Consider the following 16734-nt stretch of genomic DNA (forward strand, 5'->3'; position numbering starts at 1 on the left):
GGTTGGGATGTACACTGTACATTGTTTTTGTTATATATATTAAATATATTTGTTATCGTGTATACAGTTTGAGAACCACTACTTTAGCCTGCCGAGCCTTCCGAAACGCAGCTAACTATTGCAGTGAGCCTCGCTTGCATTTAACTGCATCTATTTTTCAGATTTGTACTGATGATTTTCTGATTCAGGCCTTTCTACTATTCTCTGTTTTCAGAACTTCAGCAGAACATTTGAGATAACATTTACCTTTAATAATTAATTCACTATTCAAAAATCTCCACTTTTATTGTTTTCATTAACATCATAAATTCACATCAGACAGCATTCATTAGAAAGGACGAGCTTTAATTGGAATGTTCTTGCTTTTACATTTTTTTATTTTCAAACTTTAGTTTATGGAAACAAGCTTGTGTAAATACTGCCATTATTCCACTTTAGCTCATCATTATCATTGTCTTATTTTCAATAATGAAAGTAAAAGCAGGTGAGTATCGAAAACACCATGAGCAAAGAAAAAGAAAATGAAGATCACAGGATTTTTTTTACTTTTCCTTTAGTTACAAATGTTGAAGGACAGGAAAGTAGCAAAAGAACAACTTTGCTTTAATTAGGAAGGCGTTTTTTCTTCCACGAAACTTTAAAAGAGAGACAGGATGCATCCAGAACACAGTTCAACATGTGATTTCTTTAACAGCACAATAATATTCAATCCAGTCCAGTTTTTTTCATCAATCTCATTATGATCAGTTATATTCCATCACATCACACTAGACTGTTGTTTACATTGGAATAAAATCAACAAAAATGTAAGAAACTCTGTTTCCAGCAGCCACCGGCTGTTTTACTATCTGAGAGGACCAACAATAGAAAAGTAATCGTTGCTGCGTCTGCACCTGACCATCCACTGTGTGTGCGTCTGTTAAAAGTGTTTAAGACATGACACCAAACACAGGATTGTGGCGGCAGATGCTGGGCCCGATCTCTTCGTAATCCTTCTTGGTGTGACACACTTGGTAGAACTCCGGCTAAAAACAAACACACAGAGAGAGAGAGAGAAAGAGTTGAGAAAGTGCCACACTGCAAGTCAGTAATGTTGTTACATTGATTAATGAGGCTATAAGCAACTGAAGCTCTAATCCAAGCACCAATTTATCAAATGAACTTTAATTAATACAAAACCTTTTATATAATTACAGTAGAAAATGAATGAATCAACAAAGACTCTTCCAGAGATCAGCGGCTCAGATCGGACAGAAATGACCAGAGATCAGCGGCTCAGATCGGACAGAAATGACCAGAGATCAGCGGCTCAGATCGGACAGAAATGACCAGAGATCAGCGGCTCAGATCGGACAGAAATGACCAGAGATCAGCGGCTCAGATAGGACGGGGTGGATATGTAGAGGTGTGTGACTTACAGTGGATGCCAGCATGGATCCTCCGAACCACACAGCGTATCTCTGCATGTGATGGGTGATGACCTGAACGTCGATTGGTTTCGGCTGTGAGAGAGACAGAGAGAAAGCAAACGTTCAGCTGTGCTCCTCATTATCATCACCCCAACACCAGTGTTCTTCTGTAAACGTGACCTTGAGTTTTCCTCCACTGAGTTCCTCGCTGAGTTTCAGTCGAGCATCCACTGTTCTCTTCAAATCTCTTTGCATACGACGACCAAAATCACGGAACATGGTGGAACCGCCCGACAGAACGATGTTCTGAAAGACAAAAAGACTTTTAAAAACACACTATTACGCAACGCATTGGAATACTTGATTCTGATTAGCTAGTCATGACATTCCAAGGTCAGTTATTCCCCAATAACAACCACTCAACACCACGAGCACGTTGCACCACATGCCTCTATTTAAGCGCACTTCTGCTTTTAAAATAATGAATTTGCTCGACAGAATGTGGCACTGTGGAGTATGTTTAGTATGAAAAGAGGAACAACACATCAGTTGTGTAGGACTATTTTGGCTTTACGTATTTATTTAAAGATTGTCTAGTAAGTTAACAGACATTGTTTAATTAACATGTTTATCAAATGTTTATTACAGTAACTCTGTATGAGTGTGTTAAAGCCACAGTTTTGTTTTATACTCATTTAATGTGCACTTTAATTTCGCACAGATTGTTCTTCAAAATCGTTCAGCCCTAGATAGTGTTATTTGAATTTAGTTTACTGCCTTGAAGCTAATATTAAAAAAAATTGTTTTCCCGGGAAGGCCTGCACTTTTTTACGCAAATACAATATTTCAAATCAATATTTCATGTCAAATCGTTTATAATTTATTAAGGGGAAGAACGAACTGCTGGCCGGTTGTTTGTACTCCTCCACTGTCATGGTTTATTCTGGATGTACAAAATGTCTGGTATATCAGCTGGTATGTGTGTGTGTGTGTGTGTATAACCTTATAGAGCGGACGGCGGACATCAATTGGACAGTTCTGAATGACCTCGTCGACTACTTCTGAGATGGGCTGAGTAAAGTCAGGATTAGCAAACTGAAGGGAAAAAAACAGCGTGTACCATCAATACCGTGTCTGCGTGTGCGTATCTGTCTGTCTGTGCGTGTGAGAACAGACCTCAGGATGAAAGAAGATTTCTGGTCCCAGGAATCGCTCGTATCCCACATCAACGGTGAACTCTTTCTTGCTGATTGCGTTGATCCCAGTGTACTGTTTGATCCATTTAGATCCATCTGTGTCGTATTTATTAAACTCTTTCACCAGGTCGGGACACACGTAACTGAAACGCTCCTAAAACACATGCACACATTTGACATTTATGTATCTGGCAGACCTTTTTTATCCAAAGCGATTTAAACCAACACTCACCTTAACAGCTTTAGCCGTCTCCAGTGATTGTTCCGGCGGGATGCCCACCTCTCGTTCCCTCAGTAACTGCTGTGTGAAATATGTGATGTCCCGCCCCGCAATGGGAATGTGTTTAATACAGCTGCCAATCACGTAACCTTCCGCCTGTCAACCAATCAAAACACAAGATTTCATTGAAACTACATAAACATCCATGTGATCACAAATCATTTCGATCACTTTGGCAGGTCTGAAATCTTTAGCAAAATGATTCGAGTAAAAGTAACCAGCTAACACATTTTAGCACAGTGGATGATTGACAGGTGAGTAGGCTGTCCTTCATCTCCCCATGTGTTTTTGAAGCCTTTCAAGCATCTTCTTGTTCAATTCTGATTGGATTCATAGCTGATGTAGTGTGTGTGTGTGTGTGTGTGTGTGTGTCAGACTCACCACTGGAATGACATGTGTAACCCCATCTCCGCTGTCAATGACGGTTCCTGTTAATGTTCTCTCCCCCACCTGACGGGATGTCCACGACGCCGCCAACGCCAAAACAGCCTGACAAACATACATCACCATAAGGTAAGGGTTACAGAAAACAATATACAGTTTGTTCAGTATTAAAATCATTGTCTATGGAAAGACCCTATAAACATAAAAACCCAATGCATGCGTGTGTGTGTGTGTGTGTGTGTGTGTGTACCTGCACAGCGATGTACAGGCCAGGCACATTAAAGGACTCAAACATGATCTCTGCCGTGTATTCGCGGTTTTCTGGCGTGTTTAATGGTGGTTCAGTCTGCAGGATGGAAATGAACTGCTCTTATTTACAGAATATGACTCTCAGCACACAACACAATCTTTCTTTACAGTGAAAAAGACGCTTCTTCATATAAAACAACACAATGATAAAATGAGGGCAGTTTTCACTCACCAGTAGGAAGTAATGATCTTCAGGTTCAGCCCTCAAGTACTTAAAGATCACCTGCTCCATAAATCTCTCCATCAGATCCCAGTCTTCAACAATTCCATGTCTTATTGGCCACTGGAGAAAAAAAAACAGACAGACACTGTAGTAAGAGAGACACACCGCTCAAATATAACACACACAAATAAGTCCATAATTCACTATTCATATACAAAGATCACAGCCACTGCATTCTTTTAGACATCCTAACAGACCTTTTAACAAGTTCATACTATTGTTCTAAAAACAAAAACTTTGCATTTTGACTCCGAGCAGCAACAAGTGTTATATGGGTTGCTGTAAACATGAATGTACATTTGAAGATGCTTCACTCACTTTGGTGGCATAATTGGGTTTATCAATGGCCTCGTCTCCGATGAAGAAGTCAAGGTCATCCACACCCTTCATCATCCTCCTCTGGGCTTGATCGCCCACCTTTGCAGACTCTTTAATGGCTATGCCTGATGAAAATGTGTGCGAGCAGTTTAGGGTTTCCAACCATATCCATCAAATCATTGATATGACTAATCCCGTTCATGATCACTGAACAGAGATTTTAAAGGATTATTACACCACACCTCAGACAGCAGAACACTTACATGATGGAATGATGAACTGTGGTTCTGTGTTTCCTGCATATCCCAGTTTAGTGTACCTGCAACACAAAAACACAATGTCTTTCTGCATTCCTTTAACTTTGAACTTTTTTAACTTTGATTGACGTCTTAAATTGCGTGTGTGTTTACTAAGACAGAAAAACCCTTTCCACACTAGAGACAACACACAAATCCCCCAAAAACCTTCCTGACGTGCAGTGAGTGATGTAGCTCAACATCCGACCCGCATTAACACACACACGACTCTCTAATCACGCCACACTTCACACTCATTATCATCAAATGTCGTTTACATATGACACTAAAAACACATTCAGGTCGAAACATTAAAGAGCAAAAGTGATTCATCACTGCACATCAACAGAATTATAACACCTGGAAAATTATGTTTTCCTACGTTTGACCATATAAGGCCGCAGAAAAAATACGGAAGTGCAGTAGCAGGAAGCAGATGTGCGCATGCGTGAAGCACAAAACGTCTTCAACCATTTCACTGCTCATTAAACCTGATTTTCTTTCGATTGTTTATGTTAAACGCAGCAAATGTCTGTAAATTCATAACATGATGATGCTCGATGGTGGTTCTTAAAACGCGGATTTCTAAAGAGCTGCTCGATGGACTGCAGATGTGTCGCTCCACCCATCACCAAACAATCACCTCAAACTGACTGACAATTACATCTCACAACAATAACTGCACAGTGTGTGTGTGTGTGTGTGTGTGTGTGTGTGTGTGTGTGTGTGTGTGTGTGTGTGTGTGTGTGTGTTGCAGCACCGAACCCTACACAAGAATCAGAACTAACTTAAACATGTGAAGCGGGTGACGTGATCGGCGCGAGCGCGGAGCGTTTTGGTGAACGAGCGACACTGAAATGAGATGCGAGAGAAATACTCACCCGGTGCCACAATCCACAACGCAAGCCGGTAACCGTGCGGCCATCTCGAGCGGGTTAAAGCGCCGGTGAGCTCCGGGGTGCGAGTGATCAGACGGTCAGGATGTGTGCGAGCCGAGGCGGAACCCGGAAGCGCGAGGGGAAGCGAGTTTCCACTTCCGCATTCATGCACAGACCAGAGAAGTCATTAACATTTCTGAAATTGAGCTAAAACGCTCACATGGCGTCACTCGCACTATCTTTCACACATTTATGTATTTATTTTACATGCGCTATTGCGTCAGTACACACGCACACCGTGATGAGAAAATCAATGATAATAAATGATGAATTAGGCTATCGTAAATCAGTGCATTAATAAACAGCCTTAAACAAATAAATAAACAAAAACATTCTATTTAAATTCATATAACAATAACTGTCAAGATCCTTTTTAAAAACATCTCAAAGGCACGAGCGAGATTCTCCAGCAGGCGGCGCTCGTGCTGCATCCTCTACATTTATACATACATACAATCCCCTGGATCCAACACACAATAATACTCTTACCACTGAGCTACAGGAAAGCTATATGATATTAACTATATTTACAGTTTTTCTCAATTGTTTACACACATTTTCTGAAAGCATGCCTCATACTCTCAGAACTCTACACACAAATCAAAAAACACAAACACAATGGGCAAAACCCCTCAATTCTCCTCCAAAATGAAACTTTACATTCAAAACAATGTTCTTTCTTCTCAAAATGGTATTTTGTTTTCAAATGACACACACAAACCATCATATGAATAGACATTTATAAGAACCAGTTGAACACTGATGTGCTCTTTATAAAACACTATAATGAATGTAAAACACTTCTCCATTCATCATAATGACTTTGCTCTTTATATGGTTCAGTGTTACACTTACTACAGACAGTTCATAAGTGTGTTGTAAAATATTTTTTGTATATATATATATATATATATATATATATATATATATATAATAGATTTTATAGTCAGAACACACAAATACACAGTAACAAATATATTTTATTTTTCCAACAAAAACAATGTACAGTGTACATCCCAACCAACGCAGAGTTGCACATACAGTGGTGTACATACAAAACAACAGAAGAATTGACTGTATACAGTTACAGTAAAAAACGATGCTGCATCTTCTCTTGGGTTTGGGTCTGACCACAGCACCTCATCCACATCACAAGCAATGTTTTTCAGTCCAGTCATGAAAAGCATCAACTGCTATATCTCCACATGTGTCTTCTATAGCTTGGAGAAGGTGTATAGGCGTTTGTGACAGGTGTTTACACATGTGATGAGTCAGTATGGATATTTGAATGGCAGTGTGTTCCTTGTGAAAACAAGAGATTTTTCTGCCCGAAAATTGTGCCAAATGCACAGAATCGTGTTTAGTGTTTTGAAAAAAGTGTGTTTTAGATCTGCAATGTGAGTGTAAAGCAGGAATTGTGCTTGTAGTTTAGCAGAATTGGTTCAGGGGGTTGGTGCATGAGTTACATGTTGAGGCCATTGTGTCTCAAGTACCAATATTTGTGTGTAAACAATCGAGAAAAACTGTAACTTTAAACATCAAAAACAATATAGCCTATATGTATTTAAGTTTTACATTTAGTTTTTAATTATTTCATTATAAATATTCCAAGTGTAGTAAATAATCATTTTTTAATCGTTTCTTTCTTTAAAACAATAAAAGAGTTGGTATTGAGTCATACTCTTTTAGCATTTATAATTTATGTTGGCTCTTGGGCAGATTATCCAGAAGTATGGTCTGCGTTATCAATACCTAGATTTACATTAGCACCTAACCCAATGTTATGGTACACCTACATTTTACATTGATTATTGATGATTATTGATTATTGTAATTCACTTTCCCTGCAAGTTTTCTCCTTGTGAGTCTATGACGGGTCGAGTCCTCTCCCCAGGGATTTCTCTCTGTATGGGTTAACTTCTCTCTGTGTGGGTTTATGACGGGTCGAGTCCTCCCCACCGGGGATTATTCCACTGCACGTGGTGTCACCCAAGGACTGTGAACTGTTTTGTTGTTTTTGGAAATAAAAAAGCCTTTTTCCACATTTGAGTCTCCGCCTCCGTGTGTCATGACACCTAGGTTGTGGAATTCTTTGCCACCTTCTATTCGAATATCTTTTGTTTGTTTTCAGAGCTTAACTATCTTTTTAGTGAAGCTTTTAAGATGCTTACAATGGAGTTGTGTTTAACTGTTTTATAGTGACATTGTGTAGTTGTAGTATCTTGAGTGTAAGAAAGGAGCACTGTAAATCAAATGTATTGTTATTTATTTGTATTCATTATTGATAGAAGATGATATGATAGAACGACAGAAACATCAGCGGTCTGAATTGACAGAATGATCAGGTGTGTTATTGTAGTGGAATGATCTCTCCTGTCTGTCTGTAGAAGTAAATGTTTGTGCTTGTAAAACACACAATAAGCTGCATGGCCTGAATCACTGAACACAAACACAAACACAAACGTCTGTTTACAAAGGAAACATGTTCAATTCTTCCGCTGTCTCATAAGCCTCAGAAATTTGTCTTTTCAAAATATTTATCATAAATGCTTCCTTATGAATCTTTCTCTGAGATTAACCCTTTGACTTAAAAGGCTTGATGGCTTTCTTGTTTTCACTAAGAAATTTGTACTAACTTCATTAATTGTATTTGTACTGTACGTTAGTTTATATAAATACATGTATACATTATTTATAGGTTAAATTCCTCAAATAATAAAAGAATAGTAAAAAATATTGTTTTTATTTATGATTATTCTTTATCATGATATATGATGATTCTTATGACAATCTGATGTGTGGACATGTGGAAGTTCCTAACGTTAAATGAAAAGTTCATTTATTCATGTATAAATGTTTAATACAAATAAAAACTGTATTCAGAGGTACCCCAGAACTGTTTGCTTTCCTTAAATTCTTCAAATATCTTCTTTTGTGTTGATCAAAAATGTCATTATTTGTTTTTATCGTGGTATAGTCAATGATACCTCAGAGATGTCAGTTGCTAACATTCCTCCAAATATCTTGGTTTGGAACATCTTAAGGGTGAGTAAATCATGACAGAATTTTCATTTTGGATGAACCATCCCTTAATGTGTGGAACACCATGTGCTTCAATCCACATGAGTTTGTTATTTGTTTAATCAGAAGAAAACATTGTTTGCTAACTTTTTGATCGTTTTAGCCAACACCCCCCCCCCCCCCTGCAGGCGTTCATTTTCAAGTGCTGTTGAATGTGTTGAAGAAGTTGGACTGTGAGTCTGGGTCGTGTTCTACCTCAAATAATAAAGAAGATAATTTTAAGACTAATATGACCTCTGTTTTAAAATAGTTTTACATTGTGACATTGAAAAATGCCAAAAAATAGACTGTAAATACTTGACAAATTGAGGAAATGAACATAAAAATGAGTCATCCTAAAAGGCTTCACTTTATTTGATTTCAGAGATAGATATGACCCGAATGTTTCTAATAGGGATAATAAACTTCACCAAAGGATTGGGTTAGGTGTTCTGTGTACAGAAGAATACAGGGTATCTCAAACAGTATATGAGCAGTTTATCTGTTTTACAACAAAAAGTTTTGAGGTGGAGACTCTGTTTAGCAGTAAACATGTGTGATCTGATATACCAGTGTTTTTACCTCTAGTAAAGGTTAATATGTGTATAATAAATGTATCTTTGCACTGCTTGTCGAGTTTTGCTGTATCTTAATTTGGTCACATTTATTATTACACAGTGTCCTGTCGATCCAACGAGTTTCAAAACACCAGATCCAGAAAATCAAGCTCTTCAGGTTAACTAGAAACCTCCAGGCAGGTGTGTTGACAGCTCTGATCTATGACACGAGCAAGTGGAGACAACGATGATGTCACTCATATAATATGTGCTCTGTTTATTCTGAAATCTGTCTAGATGATTCATTGCTGAACATCATTGGCTGTAGTGGCTTTATTGTTTTTACTTGATCTTTTGCATCATAACATCTTCTTAAATATTTACAATGGCTGTAAGAGATTGTGTAATCATGCATGCACACACATACGCGCGCACACACAGGGTCTGTCCAGACATGCTTCCCCTTCCAAAGGCGCCTCACGTGACTAATGGACCCACCTCATTTAGTGGCACCATGTATGGGGCTGTTCTGTTCACAGTCTGGTCTTCATTTGTTTAACTCTAATCATTAACTATGACTTGATTTGAAGCTTTCAAACATAACTGCAATTCAACTCGAAGAGGAAGAACTCCAGTCTGCTGTTGGCCAGAGCGTCATACAAACGGAGTAAGGATGTGTTGGAGAAATAGATTTGTTGAGGTGAGAGTAGAAACAATGATTTTGTTGCGCAAAACAGCTCAGAAATCCAAGGCGGTTTGATGATTAATCATTTTGATAACGGTTAGATAAGCAGGACTCAAAGACTGAGAGTGTTGCGTCAACAGCGACACCGATCATGGAGAACAACGAGAGTGCGGACAGAGATTGGAAAACGTTGGAGCCAAATTACACGTTGAAGATCTTCCTAACTGTTTTGTACAGCCTCATCCTCACCCTGGGCATTGTGGGAAACAGCGTTACCATTCACGTGGCTCAGGTGCTTCAGCGGAACGGCTACCTGCAGAAAAACGTGACAGACCACATGGTCAGCCTGGCCTGCTCCGATTTACTGGTGTTGTTGATCGGCATGCCCGTGGAGCTCTACAGTACTATATGGTTTCCATTCACGTCCGACTCTGGTGATGCCGCCTGCAAGATCTACAACTTCCTGTTTGAGGCATGCAGTTACGCCACCATCCTGAACGTGCTCACGCTGAGTTTTGAGCGGTACCTTGCCATCTGCCACCCCTTTCGTTACAAAGCCTTGAGCGGCGGCCGCACGGTGAAGTTTCTGCTCTCTGCGTGGCTCTGCTCTGCCCTTGTCGCTTTGCCACTGCTCATCGCCACAGGAACGGAAGGCCATGTTCCTGAGGGACGTAGTGTGCCAGTGCAGAATCTGACATTCTGCACCAACCTGAGCCAGCACTGGATCATGTACCGCACCAGCATCTTCACAGCGTTCGTCCTCTATCTTCTCGTTCTGGGTGGTGTGGCCTTCATGTGCAGAGGAATGATTGTTGTACTTCGAGGCCCGATGGGCCCCATTGACACGGGAGCAGATGGAGCCGGACAGGGGGGCCTCAAACACGAGAATGCCCGAATAAAGGCGTCACGGAAACAGAGCATCCTCTTCTTGGGTAAGTGACTATACTGTAATAAAGAAATCAGGTGGATTGTCTGAGCTAATAAGGTCAATGTCGAAACTTTATTTAAAAACATTAAAGGTGCAATAAGCAAAGTGAAAATAAACGGCACTTTAAAAGATAATGTTTAAATGAATGTACTTACATGCTCGACGTGTCGTCTTTAATCCAGCAGCTGAATGCAGTAATTCTCTGTCCCAATATTACGTGTTTAAATATTCATCCTTTAATGAAGCAGTAAAGGTTGTGGAAATGCATCTGATAAACACTGACACAAGCATTTTCAGTGCAACAGTACATTTCTTGGAAAAACATTATAGACATAAAATGTGATTCACAATATAAAAAGAGATATTGTATTGTTGTTGTATAGAATCTTACTGTAAGAAAACTGCCCTAATTTATTAACACAGTTCAAGGCAATGCATGTTTATGTCTATTGCACATTTCATATACTAGGTTTACACAGAAATATCGAAAGAGAAAAGATACATCATGAATAAAAGGTCTTTAAAAGAGCTTGATTTAAATGGATGTGTAAGATTTTAAAATAATGATAAAAGAAAATACAATTGATTGTGTAGCCTACTAAAAAAAGAGTAAAAGAAAATGAAGACGAAGATAAACGTGCAGTTGTTGTGGCAGTGCTTTGCTAAATCTCTTTCTCTTTGTGTGTGTGTCTCCAGTGCTGATCGTCTGTGCTTTGTTTCTGTGCTGGATGCCAAATCAGATTCGTCGGCTGATGACGGCAGCAGTACCCAAGTCCGCGTGGACCGTGAGGTATCTGAGCAGCTACGTGAAGCTTCATCCAGTGGCGGACACCTTCTTCTACCTGAGCTCGGTGCTGAACCCACTGCTGTATAACCTCTCCTCACGCCAGTTCCGCTCGGCCTTCTGGCACACGCTCCTGTGTCGTCTGTCACTGCAGCACATCAACAAACGGACGCTGGAAAGCTCGAGGCGCTCAGGTAACACAATAAGGTTACCCCTGCTGCGCAGATCTTTCAACCGCATACGGAGAGCCACCACCGAGAGATCAACTTGTCCATCAACAGGAGAGACACAAAGCATTCAGCCTGTTACTGAACGTCCCGCAGCCGCAGAGACGTCTGCCTCTCACCCGCCGGAGGAAGAAACGACTATACTGGGGACCACAGCACAAACTCCTAACCAGCTCTGCAGAAAAACAGTCGAAAGAATATCACGTTAACTTGTGTGGCACTTAATAATCTAGTCAATCTGGTCTACATCACCAACAGAAATTTCACACCTGCGGGTCTGCGTCTGACTTCTGCAGGTCTCTCACAGCTGCGGGTCTGCGTCTGACTTCTGCAGGTCTCTCACAGCTGCGGGTCTGCGTCTGACTTTCAATAGAAATCTATGAATTTATTTACAGAAATAAAAAAATATGGTAAATGACTTTGCCAAGAATTCTCCTATAGATATGAATTAATATGTGGTATGTACACCTGGATTTAATAGTTTGAAGATAGTGACATATTTTCAGTTGTTGAAACACATAAATGCTTAGTTCCCGTTCCAGTGCGCTGGCCTTTATTTATTATATACAGAATATAAATTATTTATCATTATGGAATATAAAACACTGCATTTGTATTCTGACATTACAGCTATTGTCTGCTTGACAAGCCACCGTATCTATGAAATAAAAAGGCATTTACTTCATCAGTGTTTGTGGACAACTTCAGAAAACACACTAGAGGCATTTAAAATATCCATTCAGGTTCAGTCAATTTTTTTCCAGTGAATATCTCAGTTTAAGACGAGAAACTCTATCAAGTCTTTGTGAAATGATGCCTGTCCCTGCACATTGGAGTTTTGTGAAAACACAAGCTGCCACCAATCATCATCCAGTGAGAAAACATCAAAGCTCATTTTAATAAATCATTCCTTTCACTCGAGCAAAGAAAATGACACCTGCAGAGCTTTAGAGAGCTTTAATCACAACACAAGACATTCATCTCATCATAAACCATGTTCATAGTTCATCTATGCTATTTTCATATGCTGCTTTGTAATATTCAGTTTTATTATTTTCATTTATATTCTAAAGTCCCACTAACCAAATTACATTTCATTAATGTCTGTGTACTTTCACAGTTATCTGGAAAATGATTTAGATCTTCAGCCGTCTGTTTCTTCTTTGGTCTCATTGAAGAACGCTGTCAGTGATTTCCCAGAAGGGACATATTTAATGGCCTGAACCTCTCCTCCATAGTTACTGGGTTTCTGGAAGTGGATTTCTAAATGGTCCTGAAGATCTTCTTCATCCAGAAGGTCCTGAATCCCCCCCAGCAGCACAGTGTGATTTGGGACCCCCGAGTATGTCTACAATACCATGACACAACAACAACAACAACAAATGAATATCCTTTTGCTTCTGATCTAGAGAATGAATATGAGCATGTGTTGTGGAAACGCACTTGAAATTTCTTCAGCTGATACTTATAGAGAGGAAGCACATCAACCTCGAGATCACTGCCGGTGTCAACAGAAAACTTCTCTCGCAGCACCAGATTCTCTGCAACTAAAGTCAGAACAAAAGTGTCAGAGACAAATATCTACAGGCGCATCAATACTTTCATCAGAAAACATATCATCTCCATGTATGGGGTCAGTTGTGGCCTGGGGTTAGAGCATTGGGCTTGTGATCAGAAATCTCGGTGTCAGCAGGTCATGACTGAAGGGCCCTTGAGAAAGACACCTTACCCCTGATTGCTCTGCAGTAATGTGACACTGTAAAAAACTACTTGTAAGTCACTTTGGATAAAAGCGTCTGCCAAATGAATAAATGTAAATGTATGTTTGTAACTAAACTTGTACATGTGGATCTGTATGGACCAATATAAGGCTTGTTAATTCACAACGGTGATATCTGGAAAATGATTTAGTAAGAACAAATGTAACTCCAACATACAGTAAAAATGCTTCAGAAAAATGGGCCCCAGACAACATTAGAAAGAAAACCCACATCATCACATCCATTAATAATGATGAAGCTACTGGACAAACTAACTTTTTACCAGTGTGTGCGAGTTCAGTCAGGTCTTTGTAAAATTAGTAATTTAATGTGTTCTGTGCACTCATTTTCACTTTAATAAAAAGTATCTTTTTAACTTTCCTTTAATATGACAATTCACTTTTACTTTAGCTTACTCAGTTTTCGCTTTGGCAATGCGGAGAAACGCTTCAAATATAAAATCCATGCAAGGTGAGAAAAGACAGACCTCCGGTGTGGACAAAAGTAACGCGGCCTGTGCCGTTCTGCTGGTCATAATCTACACTGTCCACTTCACCGCCTCCACGACTGGCTTTAGAGAAAGAGATCTCCAGACGGTCTTTCATTCGCTCCCCAGGTAAAGTGGGCAGGGCATTGTTGAACTTGATGGTCTTCTTTGATACCTTGATATGAACCTGTAAAACACAAACTGCATTTCTTTACCCGTACACGCAGGATTCTGAACACGGACACAACACATATGCGTCATACAGGGACTGCTTTATTTTCCTCATGTGTCAATTCTCAAATTGCTGTACCTCAAATTTCACAGATGGCTCAAGGGTTAAGGAGTATGGCTTGACATCCATCTTGATTTTGTCACAGGCAACAGAGCACTTGGCCAGCCGGAGGATCTGATCGGCCACTGAACAAGACCAGACTCAACATCAACAGTCTGACATTAATGTTTGTGACAGAACTCTTACTGATAAGTGCAAATAAAACCAAAAATATATCACATCTTACACCTGTCACTGAAATATAACAGAATAAAGAGACAGGGTAGAGTTTGGTTCGCACCGTTCTCCTCCTCAAAGGTGATGAGGGCTTGTCCACCCTTCAGGAGAAACGAGGGTCTCTGGGTTACCGTAAACACACCGGTCACGTCCTCGCCTCCGTCCTCTTTCTCTTCTGCTTCAGTTTGAGTGAACTTCATTCTTTTCACAGGGATTTCAGCTTTGATCTACACATGAGAGAGATTGCAACACACCTGCTTGTGTTTACAAGTCAGAATAACTTGATTTAGATGTTTCAGTTGAACTCTGCAGGACAGGAGCAGGGTTGGAGACCCCTAATCTACATCATTTTAAAGATCAGGAAACACACGCAGTTTATGACAATCTCATATTAATCTTGAGAGCCTATACAGTAGTATTGCATACGTCGTATATTCTGAGAGTGTTTTGTTTGATCACATTTATTAAAGAGATACAGCTGTACGATTATTTCTGGAAAAACACGAGCTGCTGGAGGCAGCACGAGCAAACAATAACATTACATCATCGCATTAATCCCTTTGTGTTTTTTACATTCTGCACGTATGCGCTGATTGCCAATAAACACATTTATTTTGACCTACTGCGTTCGATTCATGTCTGGCATCATGGGACAGTTCCATCTATCAGTTTCAAACCATCTCCAAATCCAGCGTTAGATCCACCGTTAATAAAACATCCATCACTGAAATGCAGTGAACAAACAGACTACTGACTTCTCTCACTAACGCAAGAGTAACGAGCTGCAGATGCAGGCCCACAGCGCAGCCGATCTTGACGCAGTGCAGACTAACTCTATGGTATGCAGGTCTTACTATAGCTCATGGACAAGTCAACTTTATATAGAAGTTTTTACTTTTTTCATTGTTACAAAGCAGCTGTACAAGAAAACAATTGACTATAAGCAGAACATATAAATGAGTGGGATCTTTCTTTCACCTTGCTGTGCTTTTCCAGGAGAATTGGCCAAGAAAAGGAATAAGATCCTGTTATGACAGGGATCCAGAATTATAAAAACATTGTGAAGCAAGTGTGAGTCCTGGGGGAGAGTATCAAGCACAGAAATACTACGTCATACGTCCAACTCATCTTTTGACAGCATGAGAAGTCAGCACGTTCAACACTGTAAAGAAGTCGGAGTTACCCCATCTTTAAAATACTTTCTAGGATCTTCTGTTGTTGACAAAGAAGCTAAACTCCTAACTTCGTGTTTTCAGCTTGTGCTTAACAGGATTATTAAACACTTGTATCATAAAACAAAATGTATAGTTCCAGACTTTGAGTTTGATTGTTGTTGCTGTGCGTGTATTTTATGAAACCTTGTCAGGTATATTGACTACCAATGTTATAACGCCCTCTAGTGGTGAGCTCGCTAAACAGTGTATGTAAATCAGCCGCATTGCCTTATTATCTGTTCAATATGAATGTTGCATTTAAACCTTGAATTTCTGTTGAAGTGACGCGGTTTCATCTCTCTTCTTGTGAAGTTGATTCTGAAGATCCTGCAGTTCTCTCTGAAGATCTCGTGTGACTCGATCCAGATTCTTCATGTGCTCCTGAAATCATCCAGTCAAGACACACGTGTTTTCATCATGTGTTCATGTGTGTACAGGTGATATTCACCTGTGTTTCATCGAGGTCCTCTTTAAACTGTAAAGCGAGTTTGTCTTCGACTTCAGACAGATCTTCGAATTCTTTCTGGGCTTTTTTCTTTCCATCTTCTGCTGCCATTTTATCCAGAAGCAATCTTGACCTCTCGTCGTCTGCGATCTTAATGAGATCCTGTTTGAACATCAGTGTCATAATCAAAATATGGACGTGTGTGTTTTATGCGAATATATTTGTCGCTTTAACTGATTTTAGGCCTCACTACCTTGTACTTTTGTAATTCCTCCGCCGCAGACCTCATCTTTTCCTCATCGAGGATTTCAGACTGTTCGTGTGTTTATAAAATAAAGATTTAAAACAACATTTCTCTAAATTATGTCATTATTTCACCAGCTTTAGTGTGTGTGTGTGTGTGTGTGTGTGTGTGTGTGTGTGTGTTAAGACGAACCTCGCCGTTCTTCAGATCTGTCGCGCTGTCAGACATCACCACAAACAGACAAACAACAGCAAATAAAAGATCAAATCTGAGGTAAAACAACAGCAAATAAAAGATCAAATCTGAGGTAAAACAACAGCAAATAAAAGATCAAATCTGAGGTAAAACAACAGCAGATATTTGTCGAACTTCCTGAAGCAGCAACTTGTTTACTAGAAGTCACGTGAGCGATGAAGCGAAAGTGAAAGTGACGCGCTGATCGACACCAAATAAACTTTTCATTCACACACAAGAGTTGAGAG

At 39.8% G+C, this 16734-nt stretch overlaps 3 protein-coding genes across 4 annotated transcripts; 1 reads left to right on the forward strand and 2 right to left on the reverse strand.

Annotated features, from left to right (window-relative positions):
- Window positions 1–324: 324 nt before the first annotated feature.
- actr3 (actin related protein 3) lies at window positions 325–5518 on the reverse strand. The gene is made up of 12 exons (XM_079463638.1): window positions 5297–5518; window positions 4383–4438; window positions 4120–4244; window positions 3751–3861; window positions 3520–3615; window positions 3267–3374; window positions 2838–2981; window positions 2586–2759; window positions 2412–2504; window positions 1590–1715; window positions 1419–1502; window positions 325–1025 (listed from the first exon to the last, which is right to left on the reverse strand). The coding sequence occupies exons 1-12, from the start codon at window positions 5338–5340 to the stop codon at window positions 930–932; spliced, it is 1257 nt and encodes a 418-aa protein (XP_079319764.1). The 5' UTR covers window positions 5341–5518; the 3' UTR covers window positions 325–929.
- A 3948-nt stretch (window positions 5519–9466) lies between these two features.
- On the forward strand, window positions 9467–12278 carry gpr39 (G protein-coupled receptor 39). Its single transcript, XM_079464720.1, has 2 exons — window positions 9467–10587; window positions 11280–12278. The coding sequence occupies exons 1-2, from the start codon at window positions 9807–9809 to the stop codon at window positions 11801–11803; spliced, it is 1305 nt and encodes a 434-aa protein (XP_079320846.1). The 5' UTR covers window positions 9467–9806; the 3' UTR covers window positions 11804–12278.
- Window positions 12279–12536: 258 nt separating this feature from the next.
- Window positions 12537–16724, reverse strand: nmi (N-myc (and STAT) interactor; the record flags this gene model as incomplete). Of its 2 annotated transcripts, XM_079464721.1 has the most annotated exons (9): window positions 16445–16724; window positions 16262–16321; window positions 16012–16170; window positions 15828–15944; window positions 14414–14576; window positions 14152–14258; window positions 13842–14028; window positions 13038–13141; window positions 12537–12942 (listed from the first exon to the last, which is right to left on the reverse strand). In XM_079464721.1, the coding sequence occupies exons 1-9, from the start codon at window positions 16478–16480 to the stop codon at window positions 12739–12741; spliced, it is 1137 nt and encodes a 378-aa protein (XP_079320847.1). In that variant the 5' UTR covers window positions 16481–16724. The 2 variants fall into 2 exon arrangements, with proteins under 2 accessions (XP_079320847.1, XP_079320848.1); XM_079464722.1 differs by lacking the exon at window positions 15828–15944 and having other exon boundaries at window positions 12739–12942; window positions 16445–16676.
- Between the last annotated feature and the right edge of the window lie 10 nt (window positions 16725–16734).

The sequence above is a fragment of the Barbatula barbatula genome (genome assembly GCF_947034865.1).
Source record: "Barbatula barbatula genome assembly, chromosome: 9".
NCBI classification, from domain to species: domain Eukaryota; kingdom Metazoa; phylum Chordata; class Actinopteri; order Cypriniformes; family Nemacheilidae; genus Barbatula; species Barbatula barbatula.

Coding starts and splice junctions, on each gene's coding strand:
- actr3 (XM_079463638.1), bottom strand. CDS start 5,340: ATGGCCGCACGGTTACCGGCTTGCGTTGTGGATTGTGGCACCGG. Junction 4,439..5,296: donor GTTGTGGATTGTGGCACCGG/GTGAGTATTTCT, acceptor TTTGTGTTGCAG/GTACACTAAACTGGGATATG. Junction 3,616..3,750: donor AAGATCATTACTTCCTACTG/GTGAGTGAAAAC, acceptor TCCATCCTGCAG/ACTGAACCACCATTAAACAC.
- gpr39 (XM_079464720.1), top strand. CDS start 9,807: ATGGAGAACAACGAGAGTGCGGACAGAGATTGGAAAACGTTGGAGCCA. Junction 10,588..11,279: donor ACAGAGCATCCTCTTCTTGG/GTAAGTGACTAT, acceptor GTGTGTCTCCAG/TGCTGATCGTCTGTGCTTTG.